General features: G+C 38.2%; 1 protein-coding gene across 3 annotated transcripts in view; it reads right to left on the minus strand.

Annotated features, from left to right (window-relative positions):
- Positions 1–13,197: 13,197 nt before the first annotated feature.
- Positions 13,198–15,408, minus strand: part of PTPDC1 (protein tyrosine phosphatase domain containing 1) — a 79,699-nt gene continuing 77,488 nt past the window's right edge. For all 3 annotated transcript variants that reach the window (XM_057724872.1, XM_057724873.1, XM_057724875.1), the window contains one exon: positions 13,198–13,954. In XM_057724872.1, the coding sequence (XP_057580855.1) occupies positions 13,838–13,954 (117 nt within the window). In that variant the 3' untranslated portion in view covers positions 13,198–13,837. The remainder of the gene's footprint in view (positions 13,955–15,408) is intronic.

Consider the following 15,408-nt stretch of genomic DNA (forward strand, 5'->3'; position numbering starts at 1 on the left):
ACTTTGCTGTACAGTAGAAATTAACACAACATTGTAAAGCAACCATACTCCAATAAAAATTAATAAAAATTTTTTTTACTTTTTACTCTCTATGCCTTTTATTTCTTTTTCTTGTCTGACTGTACTAACCAGAACCTCCAGTACAATGTTGAGTAGTACTGGTGAGAGCAGCCCTCCCTGATTTGTTCCTAATCTTATGGGGACAGCACTCAGACTTTCATCCTTACACATGACATCAGCTGTGGGCTTTTTGCCCTTCAGTAGGTCGAGGAAGTTCCTTTCTATTTTTTGCTGAGAATTTTTATCAGAAATGGATGTTGGGTTTTGTCAAATGCTTTTTCCGTGTCTCTTGAAGATGAGGATCTGTTTTTTCTTTTCTGCTTGTTTGCATGGTAATTTCCTCATGCATGAAGTGATCGGCACTCAGCTGAGCACCCCAATGTCCCTCTGCAGATCTCTCGGCTCCTGCCTATGCAGCTCCCTCCTGGGTGGCACTCAGTTCAGCAGCTCTGTCTACCTGATCTCTCCTGGCTCCCAGCTCCATTTCCTCCAGTAGGAAACTCCGCTTTCCTCTGCTGTAGTCTAGAGACTTTCTCAGGGCAGTGAGCTGTGGCAATAGTGCAGCTCACAGCATTTGCTTCCCATTTCTCAAAGATCACTGTTGTTTGTGGCCTGAGGTCCAGTTTCTTAAATACTGTCATTGTCATTGTGGTTGATGGTGGTGGTGCTGGAGTGTGTGTGTGTGTGTGTTTGTGTGTGTGTTTGGTTGTTTTAGGAGTCAGGTAAATACAGTCCCTGTTTTTCCATCTTGGCTACAAGGGGAGGTCATATACAGAAATTTACGTGAGTTGAAAACTGATATGTTGTACATGTAGCTTTTCTTTTTTAAACTTTGCATCACGGAAAATGTCAAAGGTATACAAAAGTGGAGAAAATGAATTCCTATATACCCAACAACCAGCTTTAACAATGATTAATTTATGACCAATCTTGTTTCATCTAGAACTCTCCCCTGATCTTAACAGACACTTTCTCCCATTAGGTAATTCTGAAACAAATTACAGACATTGCATCATTTTATTTGTAAGTACTTCAGCTTATATCTCTAAAACATGACTTTTAAAAACCACAAATAGCAACTCCATTATATCATCAACCATCTAGATGTTGTTGTCATTGCTTTATAGCAGTTTGTTCATGTCAGGATCCTGCCCAGGTCTATAGGTTGCATTTGGCAGGTAGGTCTTTTTAAATCTATAGCTTCCCTCTCTATTTCTTCCCTTGTGATTTATTTATTGAAGAAATCTGGTTGTTTGTTCTGTATAGTTTCCCAGAGAGTGGAGATTCTGGTTGCATCCCCAAGTTGTCTTTAACATGATTCGCTGATAAACTTATAGTTAGATGTGATTCCGTTTCTAGGTTTTGGCAAATATTTCATAGGTTGTTGTGTATAGTAGCATCACAAATTTGTGATCTGATTGTCCCTCATTGTAGCGTTCTACTAGCCTCCTGTGCATACCCCTACCATCGTGTAATCATACACCTCATATTAGTGTGCTGAGGCTGCCATCACAAAACACCACAGACCTGGTGAGTTAAACAATGGAAATTTATTTTCTCACAGTTCTAGAGGCTGTAAATCCGATTAAGGTCTGGCAGCACTGGTTCCTGGCGAGGACTCACTTCCTGGCTTGTAGACAGCTACCTTCTCCCTGTGTCCCCACATGGTAGAGAGAGAACTCTGGTGTCTCTTCCTCTTCCTATAAGGGCACGAGCTCTCTCATATTAGGGCCCCACACGTATGAGCTCATTTAAACTTTATCATCGCCTCACAGGCCCTATGTCTTAACAGACACATTGGGGGTTAGGGTTTCAACATATGAGTTTTGGGGGGACACAAAGATTTAGTCCATAATACACCTTCAGATTGTCTTTCTAAAACAATAAGCTTTTAAAGACTAGTTTTAGCTTAACACAAGTTTCAAAAATAGTAGAATTCTTGCATATTCCTGACTCAATTTCCCTTTTGTTAACATTCTATATCACCATGGTATGCTGGTCACAACTAAGAAACCAACATTCATACATTGCTCTTAACTAAACTTGACACTTTACTTGGGATTTCACCAGTTTTCTCCCAATGTCCTTTTCCTGTTCCCGAATTCAATCCTGGATATCATAGTCATCGTGTCTCCTTAGCCTCCCCTGAGCTGTGACATTTCTCAGATTTTACTGGTCCTCAATGAACTGGATAGAATTGAGGAGGACTTCCCGGGCTTTTAGATGAAAGTCCCACAGTTTTTGGGTTTGCCTGATGTTTTCCTCATGGTTAGACTGCAATTATGGGTTTTGGGCGGACGACCACAGAAGTAAAGTGTCATGGAAAAATGCTATCAACATGACTTACCACTGATGATGCTGACCTCGATTCCCTGGCCAGGACTTGTTTGCCAGGTTTCTCCACTACAAAGGCATTCACCTTCCTGTCCCCTTCCATGTTATAGTTTCTGGAAGCAACTTACTAAGTGCATTCCCCATTTTAGTGGGGGAAGAGTATCTACCTAAATTAATCTGGAATTCTTTATAGGAGATTTGTCACATCTCCCCAACTTATTTGTTGCTCATTTATTTATATAATTATGGATTCAGATATTTTACACTTTTTGTATGACTCATGCATTGTACAAAAGCAAGTGGTGGGCTAGATTTGGCCTGACCCCTAGAGACTCCTGAGGACTCATGTGGATAATATTCTCTGAGTTATTTTATGTTTATACAAATGTGTGGGCTTTATATATAAAGGTTGCATTGTTTGTAAATAAAATCCTTTTTTTCCATTTCTTTAAAAAAAAAAAAAAAAGCCTGTTGGAATTGCATCAAATCTGTCAATAGCTTACATAATATTGGCATTTTAACAATATACTCACGTGAGTATCTTTATCCTCTGGCAGTGTTGCTTTTGAAAAATCTAGTGTCAGCCTGATTTCACTTCCCTTTTCAATGACTTGGTCTTTTTGTCTGATTGTCCAAAGAAGCTTTTCTTTTTTCTTTAAAATCTAGTAATTTTACTAGAATATGTGTCGTTGGCTAGTCTGGGTTGATTTTCTCATATATTGATAAATGGAGTGAATTTTTAGTATACACTTTTAAGTCTTCTTTTACTGAACTTTTTTATTTTGGTATTACAGTTTATTATTTATTTTTTCCATTATTTTAGGTTTCATTTGGATATTCCTATTATACTTATATTGAACCTTCTTTGACTGTCTTCTGTATCTACCACTTTTCTCAAATCTTTTAAATCTTACTTTGTAAATTTGTTTTCCTCTTTTCCACCTTTATTTCTCTTGGATTTATTTGCTCTTATGTTCTATCTAGTTTAAGCTGCAGTTTCTCAAAGATTTCCTCTTTATTTCTAATTCTTTCTTGAGTTTATCCACTTTTTCCCCAGAACTTCTTTTTATCCAATCATCTCATTTCTGAGTTTTTCATATTCTAATTTTTTGCTATTCTATCATAGCTTCTATAATCCTTAACTTTTAAAGCTCATTTAAATATTAGGTTAAGTCTTTATTTGCAAGCATATTTTTCTCACATCCCTTCATTATTTATAGGGATGTTCTTTCTCCAGTTTCTTTAGGTGTAAGGTTAGATTGTTTATTTGGGATTTTTCTTTTTTCTTGAGGTAGGATTGTATTGCTATAAGCTTCCTTCTTAGAACTGCTTTTGCTGCATCCTGTAGGTTTTGGATCATTGTGTTTTCATTGTCATTTGTCTCTAGGTATTTTTTTATTTCCTCTTTAATTTCTTCAGTGATCTCTTAGTGTATTGTTTAGCCTCCATGTGTTTGTGTTTGCCATAGTTTTTTTTTCCTGTAATTGATTTCTAATCTCATAGTGTTGTGGTCAGAAAAGATGCTTGATAAGATTTCAATTTTCTTAAATTTACTAAGGCTTTATTTGTGACCCAAAATGTGAACTATCCTGGAGAATGCTCCATGTGCACTTGAGAAAAAAGTGTAATCTGCTGTTTTTGGATGGAATGTCCTATAAATATCAATTAAATCTAGCCAGTGTATTGTGTCATATAAAGCTTGTGTTTCCTTATAGGGATGTTATTCTGCACCTAATCCATTAATCTTTTTTAAATCTTTTAATAATTTTATATGGGATTGTTGCTCATACTATGTGAGATGGGGCAGAACTGCTTCCCTAGCTTCATGGTTTCAGGGTTCTTTCTCTGTGGTTTTTGAAAAATGACGGAAAAGAAAAAAAAACCTCATACTTTGTGTTCCTCTCCCAACTTTTAAAAGGACCTTTTCTTTCCTTCGCTCTCAATTTCTCCCTCGTCAAATTGAATTCTACTTCCAGCAGCATCTCCTTAGTGGGAGGCTTTCTTGGAAAGGAGCTTTGGGTTGTTAGTTTTGAGTTGATAGAGGGCATACACTGTCAGGGATATCTGTGGGGGACCTGAGACTCTTTTGGGTTGTCTTCAAACTTCAGACTTTTTCATTATAGTATTAAGATATTATGTGTATTCTCACTCTCATGAATGTACAGTGGAGTTTTCCAGCAGTTACAAGATGTGTGATAGTATAACAAAGTGAGAGTCCAGGTGTCTTGTCTTGTCAAATCTTAAAGAGATTTGCAAAAATTAAAAACCACGCCATTCACTTAAAAAATTATACAGTTATTTTTTCACAAAGATATTTATGTTAAGTACTGAACAGTTTTATGTTATTTGAAACAAGTTATTTTAGAAATTTGTCAATTACTAATATATTTAAATATCAATACATATAATACAAATAAGCAAAATTTCTTTGAGGAATTTAATGATTCTTAGGAGGGCAAATGTCTTTTGAGGTAAACCAGTCAGAACTGCTGCACAGGAGCCAGTGCTTTTTGTGTGCATTTGTGTATGCGGAAGCTACTGTCGTGTGCGTGTGTGCATCTTTCGGTGACTCTGCAGCTTTGCTTTCCACCGTGTAGTCTCTCAGTTGCTGAATGGGATGCTGAAGTCCAAGCCCTCATTGTGGCTTTGTCTGCTTCCTTTCAGCTATATCAGTTTTGCTTCATATAATTGGAAGCTCTGATGGTTGGTGTGTACTTATTCAGGATTGTGTGTGTAAAAAAAAAAAGATGGGTTCATCCTTTTATCATTGTGTAATTTTCTTTGCTTTAAACTCTACTTTACCTGATACTAATATTACCATTCTCTTTTAGAAAAATGGTGTATGATATAACCTATCTATAACACTGTATTTTAATGTTTCAGGCAGACAGGACTTTTTTTTTTTAAAGCTCTTTATTGGAATATAATTGCTTTACACTTTTGTACCAGCTTCTGAGGCACACCAAAATGAATCAGCTGTATTTATATATATATCCCCATATCCCCTCCCTCCCGCTCTCTCTGTCCTGGCCCTCTAAGACATCACCCATCATTGAGTTGATCTCCCTTTGTTATACAGCAGCTTGCCACTAGCTATCTATTTTACAGTTGGTAGTGTATATATGTCTATGCTACTCTCTCACTTCATCCCAGCTTCCCCTTTGCCCCCCACCCCCCCCAACCCCATGTCCTCCAGTCCATTCTCTGCATCTGCATCCTTATTCTTGCCCTGTCACTGGGTTCATCAGTACCTTTTTTTTTTTTTTTTTTTTTGGATTTCATATATATGAGCTAGCATACAGTATTTGTTATTCTCTTTCTGGCTTACTTCACTCTGTATGACAGACTCTAGGTCTATCCACCTCATGACATATAGCTCCATTTCATTCCTTTTTCTGGCTGAGTAATATTCCATTGCATATATGTGCCACACCTTCTTTATCCATTCATCTATTGATGGACATTTAGGTTGCTTCCATGTCCTGGCTATTGTAAATAGTGCTGCAATGAACATTGTGGTACATGTTTCTTTTTGGATTATGGTTTTCTCAGGCCATATGCCCAGTAGTGGGATTACTGGGTCATATGGTAGTTCTATTTTTTTGTTTTTTAAGGAACCTCCAAACTGTTTTCCATAGTGGCTGTACCAACTTACAGTTCCACCAACAGTGCAGGAGAGTTCCCTTTTCTCCACATCCTCTCCAGCACTTGTTTCTAGATTTTTTGATGATGGCCATTCTGACTGGTGTGAGGTGATACCTCATTGTGGCTTTGACTTGCATTTCTCTGATGATTAGTGATGTTGAGCATCTTCTCATGTGTTTGTTGGCCATCTGTATGTCTTCTTTGGAGAAATGTCTATTTAGGTCTTCTGCCTTTTTGTGGATTGGGTTATTTGCTTTTTTTGGTATTAAGCTGCATGAGCTGCTTGTATATTTTGGAGATTAATCCTTTGTCCGATGCTTCACTGGCAAATATTTTCTCCCATTCTGAGGGTTGTCTTCTTGTCTTGTTTATGGTTTCTTTCGCTGTGCAAAAGCTTTGAAGTTTCATTAGGTCCCACTTGTTTATTCTTTTTTTTTTTTTTTTAATTTAATTTAATTTTTTTGGGGGTACACCAGGTTCAATCATCTGTTTTTATACACATATCCCCATATTCCCTCCCTTCCTTGACTCCCCCCCCCCTCGAGTCCCCCCCACCCTCCCTGCCCCAGTCCTCTAAGGCATCTTCCATCCTCGAGTTGGACTCCCTTTGCTATACAACAACTTCCCACTGACTGTTTTACAGTTGGTAGTATATATATGTCTGTGCTACTCTCTCGCTTCGTCTCAGTTTCCCCTTCACCCCTCGCCCCCTCCCATACCTCGAGTTCTCCAGTCCATTCTCTGTATCTGCATCCTTGTTCTTGTCACTGAGTTCATCAGTACCATTTTTAGATTCCGTATATGTGAGTTAGCATACAATATTTGTCCTTCTCTTTCTGACTTACTTCACTATGTATGACAGATTGTAGTTGTATCCACCTCATTACATATAGCTCCATCTCATCCCTTTTGATAGCTGAGTAATATTCCATTGTATATATATGCCACATCTTCTGTATCCATTCATTTGTTGATGGGCATTTAGGTTGCTTCCATGTCCTGGCTATTGTAAAGAGTGCTGCAATAAACATTATGGTACAAGTTTCTTTTGGGATTATGGTTTTCTTTGGGTATATGCCCAGGAGTGGGATTACTGGATCATATGGTAGTTCTATGTGTAGTTTTTTAAGGAACCTCCAAATTGTTTTCCATAGTGGCTGTACCAACTTACAGTCCCACCAACAGTGCAGGAGAGTTCCCTTTTCTCCACACCCTCTCCAACATTTGTGGTTTCCAGACTTTGTGATGATGGCCATTCTGATTGGTGTGAGGTGATACCTCATTGTGGCTTTGACTTGCATTTCTCTGATGATGAGTGATGTTGAGCATCTTTTCATGTGTTTGTTGGCCATCTGTATGTCTTCTTTGGAGAAATGTCTATTTAGGTCTTCTGCCCATTTGTGGATTGGGTTATTTGCTTTTTTGGTATTAAGCTTCATGAGCTGCTTGTATATTTTGGAGGTTAATCCTTTGTCCATTGTTTCATAGGCAATTATTTTTTCCCATTCTGAGGGTTGCCTTTTAGTCTTGTTTATGGTTTCTTCCGCTGTGCAAAAGCTTTTAAGTTTCATGAGGTCACATTCGTTTATTCTTGATTTTATTTCCATGATTCTAGGAGGTGGGTCAAGAAAGATCTTGCTGTCATTTATGTCATAGAGTGTTCTGCCTATGTTTTCCTCTAGCAGTTTTATAGTGTCTGGCCTTATATTTAGGTCTTTAATCCATTTTGAGTTTATTTTTGTGTCTGGTGTTAGGAAGTGTTCTAATTTCATTCTTTTACATGTTGCTGTCCAATTTTCCCATCACCACTTATTGAAGAGGCTGTCTTTTTACCATTGTATATTCTTGCCTCCCTTGTCAAAGATAAGGTGCCCATATGTGCTTGCGTTTACCTCTGGGTTCTCTATTCTGTTCCATTGATCTTCCTTTCTGTTTTTGTGCAAGCACCATACTGTCTTGATCACTGTGGCCTTTGTAGTATAGTTTGAAGTCAGGAAACCTAATTCCACCAACTCCGTCTTTCCTTCTCAAGATTGCTCTGGCTATTCAGGGTCTTTTGCATTTCCATACAAATCATAAAATTTCTTGTTCTAGTTCTGTGAAAAATGCCATTGGTAATTTGATAGGGATTGCATTGAATCTGTAAATTGTTTTGGGTAGTATAGTCATTTTCACAATGTTGATTCTTCCAATCCAAGAACATGGTAGCAGACAGGACTTATTAATCATTTTCTATCCACTTGGCCAATCTGTCTTTTAATTGGTGCATTTGGACCATCTGAATTTAGGTAATTGTTAGAACTTAAGTCAGCCATTTTATTATTTGTGTTTGCTTGCTTTCTGTGTTCATCGTTTCTTTTCTTTCTTTTTGTAGTTATTTGAACATTAAAAAAACCCCCTCCATCTTGATTATATTTTGTGAGTATTATCACTTTGTGTAGTTTCCCTAGTGCTTACTCTAGGTATTACATATGTAACTTGGCACAGTCTACTGACATGGATGTTTTACTACTTTGAATAAAATGGTGAAACATTACTTCCATTATGCCCCTATACACTCCACTCCCTCATTTGTAAATATAATTGCCCTAGGTATTTTTTCTATACACACTCACATCAGGGCTCTCTCCTCTTTTCCTCTACCCCCTTCCCTTTCTTTTACCCACATTTGTTGAGTCCCTTCTATGCGCCCAGTGTTACACTAGGAGTAGCAGTTCTATGGATGAAATGAAAGAATATCACCAAATCCAGCATCTTATGTTTAAGTCCTGTGAGAAATAGACACACATGTGAAAAAGCACTTGAAAAAAGAGAAAACACAAATGGCCCCAAACACGAAACAACACATTGGAACACTATCTCCATCAAGTTGATCTAGCGAAAATCAAGAGCTCAGGCAGTACTAAGTGTCGGCAAGGATGTGGGGCAATGGCAACTCTCATTCATGGCCACTGGGAGTGTAAACAGGTACAAGCATTTTTAGAAATGCTTTGTCATTGTGTAGGAAACTGGACATGTTCAAACCTTAAAGCCCATAAATTTCTCTCTGAACTACACAGGCTAGAGAAACTGGCATGTGTTTATACTTATGTGCAAATACAAACCACCAAGTGTCTATCACAGGTCAAAGGGATAGATGGTGGTGTATCCACACAATGGACTACCACTCAGCAGACAACACAGAGGATGTACAGATCTCACATCAACATGCGTAAATGTGAGGAGCACGTTGAGCAAAGAAAGCAAGTCATAGGAAGATGCACACTGCATTCTTCAACTTACATGAAGTTTAAAAACCAAGCGAGGTGTTATCGGAAAACTATGAACACACACAAGGTACACTGTAAGCATGGAGGAGGAGCAGAGATTTTGCTTTCTCCTGTATCAGTCAGCTCAGGCTGCCATAACAAAGTACTACAGATGGGTGGTTTAAATAACAGACATTTCCCCACAGTTCTGGAGGCTGGAAGTCGGAGATGAAGGTGTCAGCAGCATGGATTCCCCCGCGATCTCTCGTTGCCTTGCATATGGCCATAGTCTCCATGTCCCCATATCTTCCCTCTGTGCATGTCTGTGTCCTGACCTCTTTCTTCTAAGGACAGCAGTCAGGTTGGAATACAGACCACACATATGGGCCTCCTTTTAATTTAATCACCTCTTAAAAGGCCCTATCTCCAAACACAGTCACATTCTGAGGTGCTGAGGGTTAGGACTTCAGCATGTGAATTTTAGGAGGTCATAATTCAGCCTCCCCACTTCCTTGGTTGTCAGGTAGTTGAATTTAATTACATTTAACAAAGTTAATTAGTACATATTCTGCTTGGAGGAATCAGAGCTAAGTTTTGAAGGACATTCAGAATTAACTGGATAATCAAGTGTTGAGAAATAGTCTTCCAGCATTGTATAGAAAGAGTGCAAGTGTGGACTGAAGAGGGTAAGCTAGGTGGCAAACAATGCAGAACTCAGGGTGCTGACGGAAGGGGAAGATGGCATGGACAAGTGACGTGGCAGGTACAGACATGAACTAGACTTGGCTCCTGATGGAGGGATGAGTGGCATCCCCAGCATCAGCAGAGTGCAAGCACACGGTAGCACAAATCATTTGCTGAAAGAATAGGAGTTTCATATTAGTCTCTTCCAATTCTATTGGAACGCTAATGTGAGCATACAGGATATTCTCAGAAAATAATTGATCATCTAAACTTTGCTAAAATTCAGAAAATGTCACCTACTGGTCCCAGGAACATTAAGTTTAGTATTAGGTTGCACCATATAAAATGGCCCATATCTGATAAATTTTGACGTGAAGAAATGGCCATTCAATATGGTTCAACCTAATTCAATGTCTGAGTAGTCTTGTTTTATTTTTAAGAGGAGAAAAAAAATGATAAGGCAATTCACTAAATCAAAACCAAGGAGTATTTGCAGACTGTAATCAAATGGTCATGTAAGTAAGGAATGTAGTCTAAAAACATAACTTTCCCAAAGAAGCAATCTTAAAATATCTTTTCATTTTAATCAAAAAAGTCAGGAGGCAAGGGCATAACAGCCTTCTATTGTGATATAAATTGCAGGGGATGTATGAAACTTTTATTTTCAGTGCAAAAGGTTTTATGATATTAAAATCTTATTGAGACATTATTTTTAGTGACTGGACATTTTAATTGATGGCTTAGAACGAGGGTTTGCCACAGCTCCACTACTGAATGGCTCCATTGTAATTACTTATAAATCAGTTTTATTGTCAGCGTCAGGCTAATCAGAGATCAGCTCATGCTTAAAAGCATAACTAAAAAATAATGCACCACTGTGTAACAGGATTTGTTGAATCTTTCTCCTGCCATTTTATACGTAAATAATTTTCAATCACCTAACAACATTGAAAAGGGCTCCTTTTGTAAGGTGATAATCTTGGGCCACATTCATAAAAATAAAAAGCACTACGGGGAATGTGGTTCTTGATTTACTTGAGCTGAAAGTATATATCAATGCGTATTAATTTTGAACAGCAAAGATCCTATGAGTAAGCTGTCACTAAATTATTTGGGGGCCTTCAGATATCAGAACTTGGGGCATGCACTCTGTCTACAACATAGTATCTCTGAAAATTTCTAGATACAACATAGTATCTAGAAAACAGCCAGAAATAGCACCCAAGCGTATGAGCAAGTGTCCTCCATTTAAAAGAAAATAGGGAAAATTTCTATTGAAGTATGATATATGGTTATTTTCATGGACTCCAGAATGGTGAAAGCACATACTCCTTCTCAGACCTTGGGAAGCTGGGTGAAGCTATGAGAAAGTAGATCAGTGTAGTATTTCCAAGTTATGCAAATAGATGAAGCAATCTCTAAAACAGCAGCACTTAATCTCAAAGAGCATCAGCCAAGTTCTCTGAAATAGGAGAAAAAGTACAATATGCTAGAGATCATATATATATATATATATGTATATATATATATGCTATATATATGTATAATAGCAACAGAGAGAGCACAGTCTTTTTCAGAGACAAAATATGTGGGATATTTTCCTGCAGTTATGGAATATGTGATGTTCTATAATGCCACCATGGAGTAAGTGCTGAAAGGGCCTCAAGAGGGAGGACAGCATGGTTCAGTCAGTCAGAGGCCCTTTCCACTCTGCTGAGCTAAATTTTGCAGCCCTGTAACTTCTTCCAGTAGGTAGATTTCTAATCTCTGGGCAACACAGAACTCCCCACCAGTTCAGATACAGGAAGGCAGGAATCTTGCCGACCTTGAGATTTTCCTCACACATTCCTCTTAGAACCCTCCTATCTGCCTGCCTCCATCCCTTGGTCATTGTAAACTGACAGAGTGGAGACTGACTAGAGCTTGGCTAGCTGACTATTCAGCCTGCAACTCAGGCTGCCCATCAGGATATTCTAATCACAAAGCCACGCCTTTATCATCAGGATTTCAAGAGCACCAAGCTAAGGAATTACAAGACAAATGAAGCTTATAAGTTTTTTTTTTTCCCCACTTTTATTTAAATAAACACAAAATCTGTTTACAGCCTGATTAATTTCTCCCATCATCTCTCTTTTTCAGGCTGGTGCACTTAGATTTTAGACATGCACTGCTGTGGTCACATCATGGCTGTGCAGGATCTATCCTCTAATTTGAAGCAATCATTTCAGACACACAGGCCAAAAACCACTTGTCAAATGAGCCATGGTGGCGCCTGCCCAAGTGAGACTGAGACGAGGATAAACATCTTTTTAGGTAAAAAATATACTTTTATAATGTATCTTTGGATAAATGTAATTGTTTTCTCCCCTTCTTTCCCAGATCAGGCACTTGAAAATAAGAAATTTCAGGAATGGGTAACCCAGTTCATTAAAATTCACTGGATTTGACTTCCTAAAAAATTCAAACAGTGTGGCACTTGGTGTTTGCCACTAGAATTAGGAAAACCAATAATGACTAAACTATTTTTGATGTGCTAGAGCTTGATTCAGAAACACACAAGTTGGAGAAATTTCATTTGTTGTAAATTAGTCTTACTTCCCTTGAAATTCTGTCTTAAGTGGTAGTTTTAGTTTGGAATTGGTTTAATCTCACTTTTATTGGGAAAAACTACTTGAGAGGCTTGGCCTCTCATGCCCCACATATTCATTTCAATAATATTTAATGGCTTCAATTGCTGATAGTTTGGTTGATAAGGAACTAAATAGTTTAGGCAATTACTTCCTCTTATCCAAATGAATGCAACCTACATTGAGTTAAAGTCAATTGAAGTCTTAATTCTCAAAGAAGAAAGGCAGCCAAAGATAGGGCCCTGAGGCAACTGGGTCCATGGAGCGAAGGGTAGATTTAGGAGGTATGGGCTGGTGCCCATGCTATCACAACAGCAGCGTGAACAGAATCGCCTCTGGGCAACAGCTATGGCCATGGTGCCCACCCCTGCAAGAGAGTGCTTTCTGCAGGAGTCCTGCAGCTTCCCACACTGCCTGTCACTGACTTCACTTTCTCTGTAAAGACACTGCTTGGCTCAGCAACAGCCCAGGGGAGTGGGAATAAGGCTCGATGTGTTAAGAACTACTCCTTTTGCCTGTGACAGCAGAGGTCAGTGAGGCTGTCTGGAAGCCTGACAAAGAGCAGGTCTATTTCCTACAATAAAAAGTCCCAAACATCGCACTGTCAATCCTTTAACGTAAAACTAAAAATAATACACTCTGGAAAATAATACATTTAGACCCTTTGCCACATTTATAAAAAGAAAAAAACAAACAAAAAAATTCAAACCAAATGTAAAAAAATCCTTTAAAAATGTTGTATCAATAAGCCTTCTTATTAACAAATATAAAACAGCTTAAGACACTTGGTGACTTCCTTCGGTCACGTATCAGGGAATAGATACACAGTGAAGTTTTACTACTAAAATTATCTATTTGGTAAAAACTCTAAGAAGAATTCCATCAACAAAGTAATTGTTTTGGAAAGAAGAGCTACAACATTTTCCAAAATGTCAAAAAGAATAAGGATGTAAACACCACATTCTTAAAATATTAATATAATAATATTAATTCAGTTAAATAAATAGAAGAAGTGGCACCAACTTTACGGCAATTTTTCAACACAAAAATGTAACTCAAGGATATTTTAAAATAAATAATTGCTCCAAGCAGGAACAAGCATTCTTAGCACAAACAAGAGCATCTGAAATAAAGTGCCATGAAACGAAGCAGTTCCACACTTCAGCTTGTTCAGCTATGAGCACAAATGACATCTAGATCTTCAGGTCTGAAATATTCATGAGGGGAAAGTCAGCTTCACTAAATGCCAGGCTTAGGGCCATCTTTTGTCATTTTTCTTTTTTCTTCCAGTGTGTGCTTAAATATTTTCTTCAGGGTGTTGTAAACTATTGGTCCATTTTCAGAATCCAAATTAACCTGGTGACAAAGAAAATTTATATTCAGGGTGCTGTAACAAGAATTTTAACCAGTCTTTATTTTGGGAGGAAAGAAAAGGGGTGGAGAAAAAACAAAGACTTATAAACAAAATTATATATAATTAAAAAGCCCACATGATATATTTTACACACTAGTTTTAATTAAAATACTATATTAGAACTGCCAATCATGTTAATACCAAATTTATGAATGAAAACTAAAAAAATTAAATTTAGTGCCCTGATATGTACTGTACTCATGAAGCAAGTCAACAGTGAGTGTGAAGGGGTTATGACTCCAGAGACTAGTCATGGATGTATAAGGGAAAACAATGCACACCAGCTTAAGTGCTGCACTGAGGTGACCTGAATGGGTTCCCTTGGCCTTCCCTCCCCCTGGGGAGGATGCAGAGGGGCACAGGTGCAGGCCACACGAGCAGGGGGTTTGCATCACAGCTGAGGAACTCCATGCTCAGGAAATCCCCAATGCTTGACGAGGGAGCTGTGGCAAGCCTGTGAAGCTCTAGCCTGAAGGGAACATGATCTTTATTACACTGGAAGCAGATGCTACACAGATTTCTTTGAAGAGCTAGTCTGGAATAAAAGCTATCAGGGCCTTTGTTCCTAAGATTGTACACAAGTGGAGAAACCCAAGAACAGTCTTCTAACATTTTTATAGAAAGATTTGGAACAACTGGTATATTTAACTTTTCATTAGTATCCCCCCAAAAAGGTCAAAAGAAGTCGTAAAAAATTCCTACCACTTTCAGATAGACCAGTATTAAGGATTTTTTTCAGTTAAATTCAGAAATTTAACTTTATCTTAATCATTACTTTGTCTATCCTATCTGCAAAATCTTATTAACATTAATAACAGTTTGAACTGTATATTTTGTTGAACACCAAACCACAACCATCCCTACACAGCAAGTGGCCTCTCAGTCTATGAAAACGTAAATACAGATGTAAAGGATCACGACTTTGGTTTTGAGGCGCTGACTCTGGAAACAGTCGTGAAGAGACTGAGAGGATGCAAAGTGGTTAGTGCCGTAAAGCTCCAGATGAGGAACAAAGAAACCTGCAAGAAGGACATCACTTTGGAAAGAGTGGAGGGGGAAAGAGATTGGTGCATGAGTACAAATAATAACTGTTATTATCATTAAGGTTTGCCACAGATGCTGTGATCGAAAAACGGGGTTCTTTGTTTAATGACATTTTTGTATCACATATGAGAGAGAAACCAAACTGGTTGAAGGGGAGAGGGGAATCTATTTTTCCCGGCATGAAATCTGGCGTCTTTCTTCAGCCAGGAAAGACTGCGGCAGGCCAAATGGACGTGCATGGAAAGGAAACATTTTTTTACTTTTTGCTTAGGATTTGCCAACTAGATGCGGTACCGAACTGCCAACGCTGGATGTTAAATTCTCAATAGACAGTTTCTTGTTCAGACCCAAG

This window comes from Hippopotamus amphibius, chromosome 2 (genome assembly GCF_030028045.1).
Source record: "Hippopotamus amphibius kiboko isolate mHipAmp2 chromosome 2, mHipAmp2.hap2, whole genome shotgun sequence".
Classification (NCBI taxonomy): Eukaryota; Metazoa; Chordata; class Mammalia; order Artiodactyla; family Hippopotamidae; genus Hippopotamus; species Hippopotamus amphibius.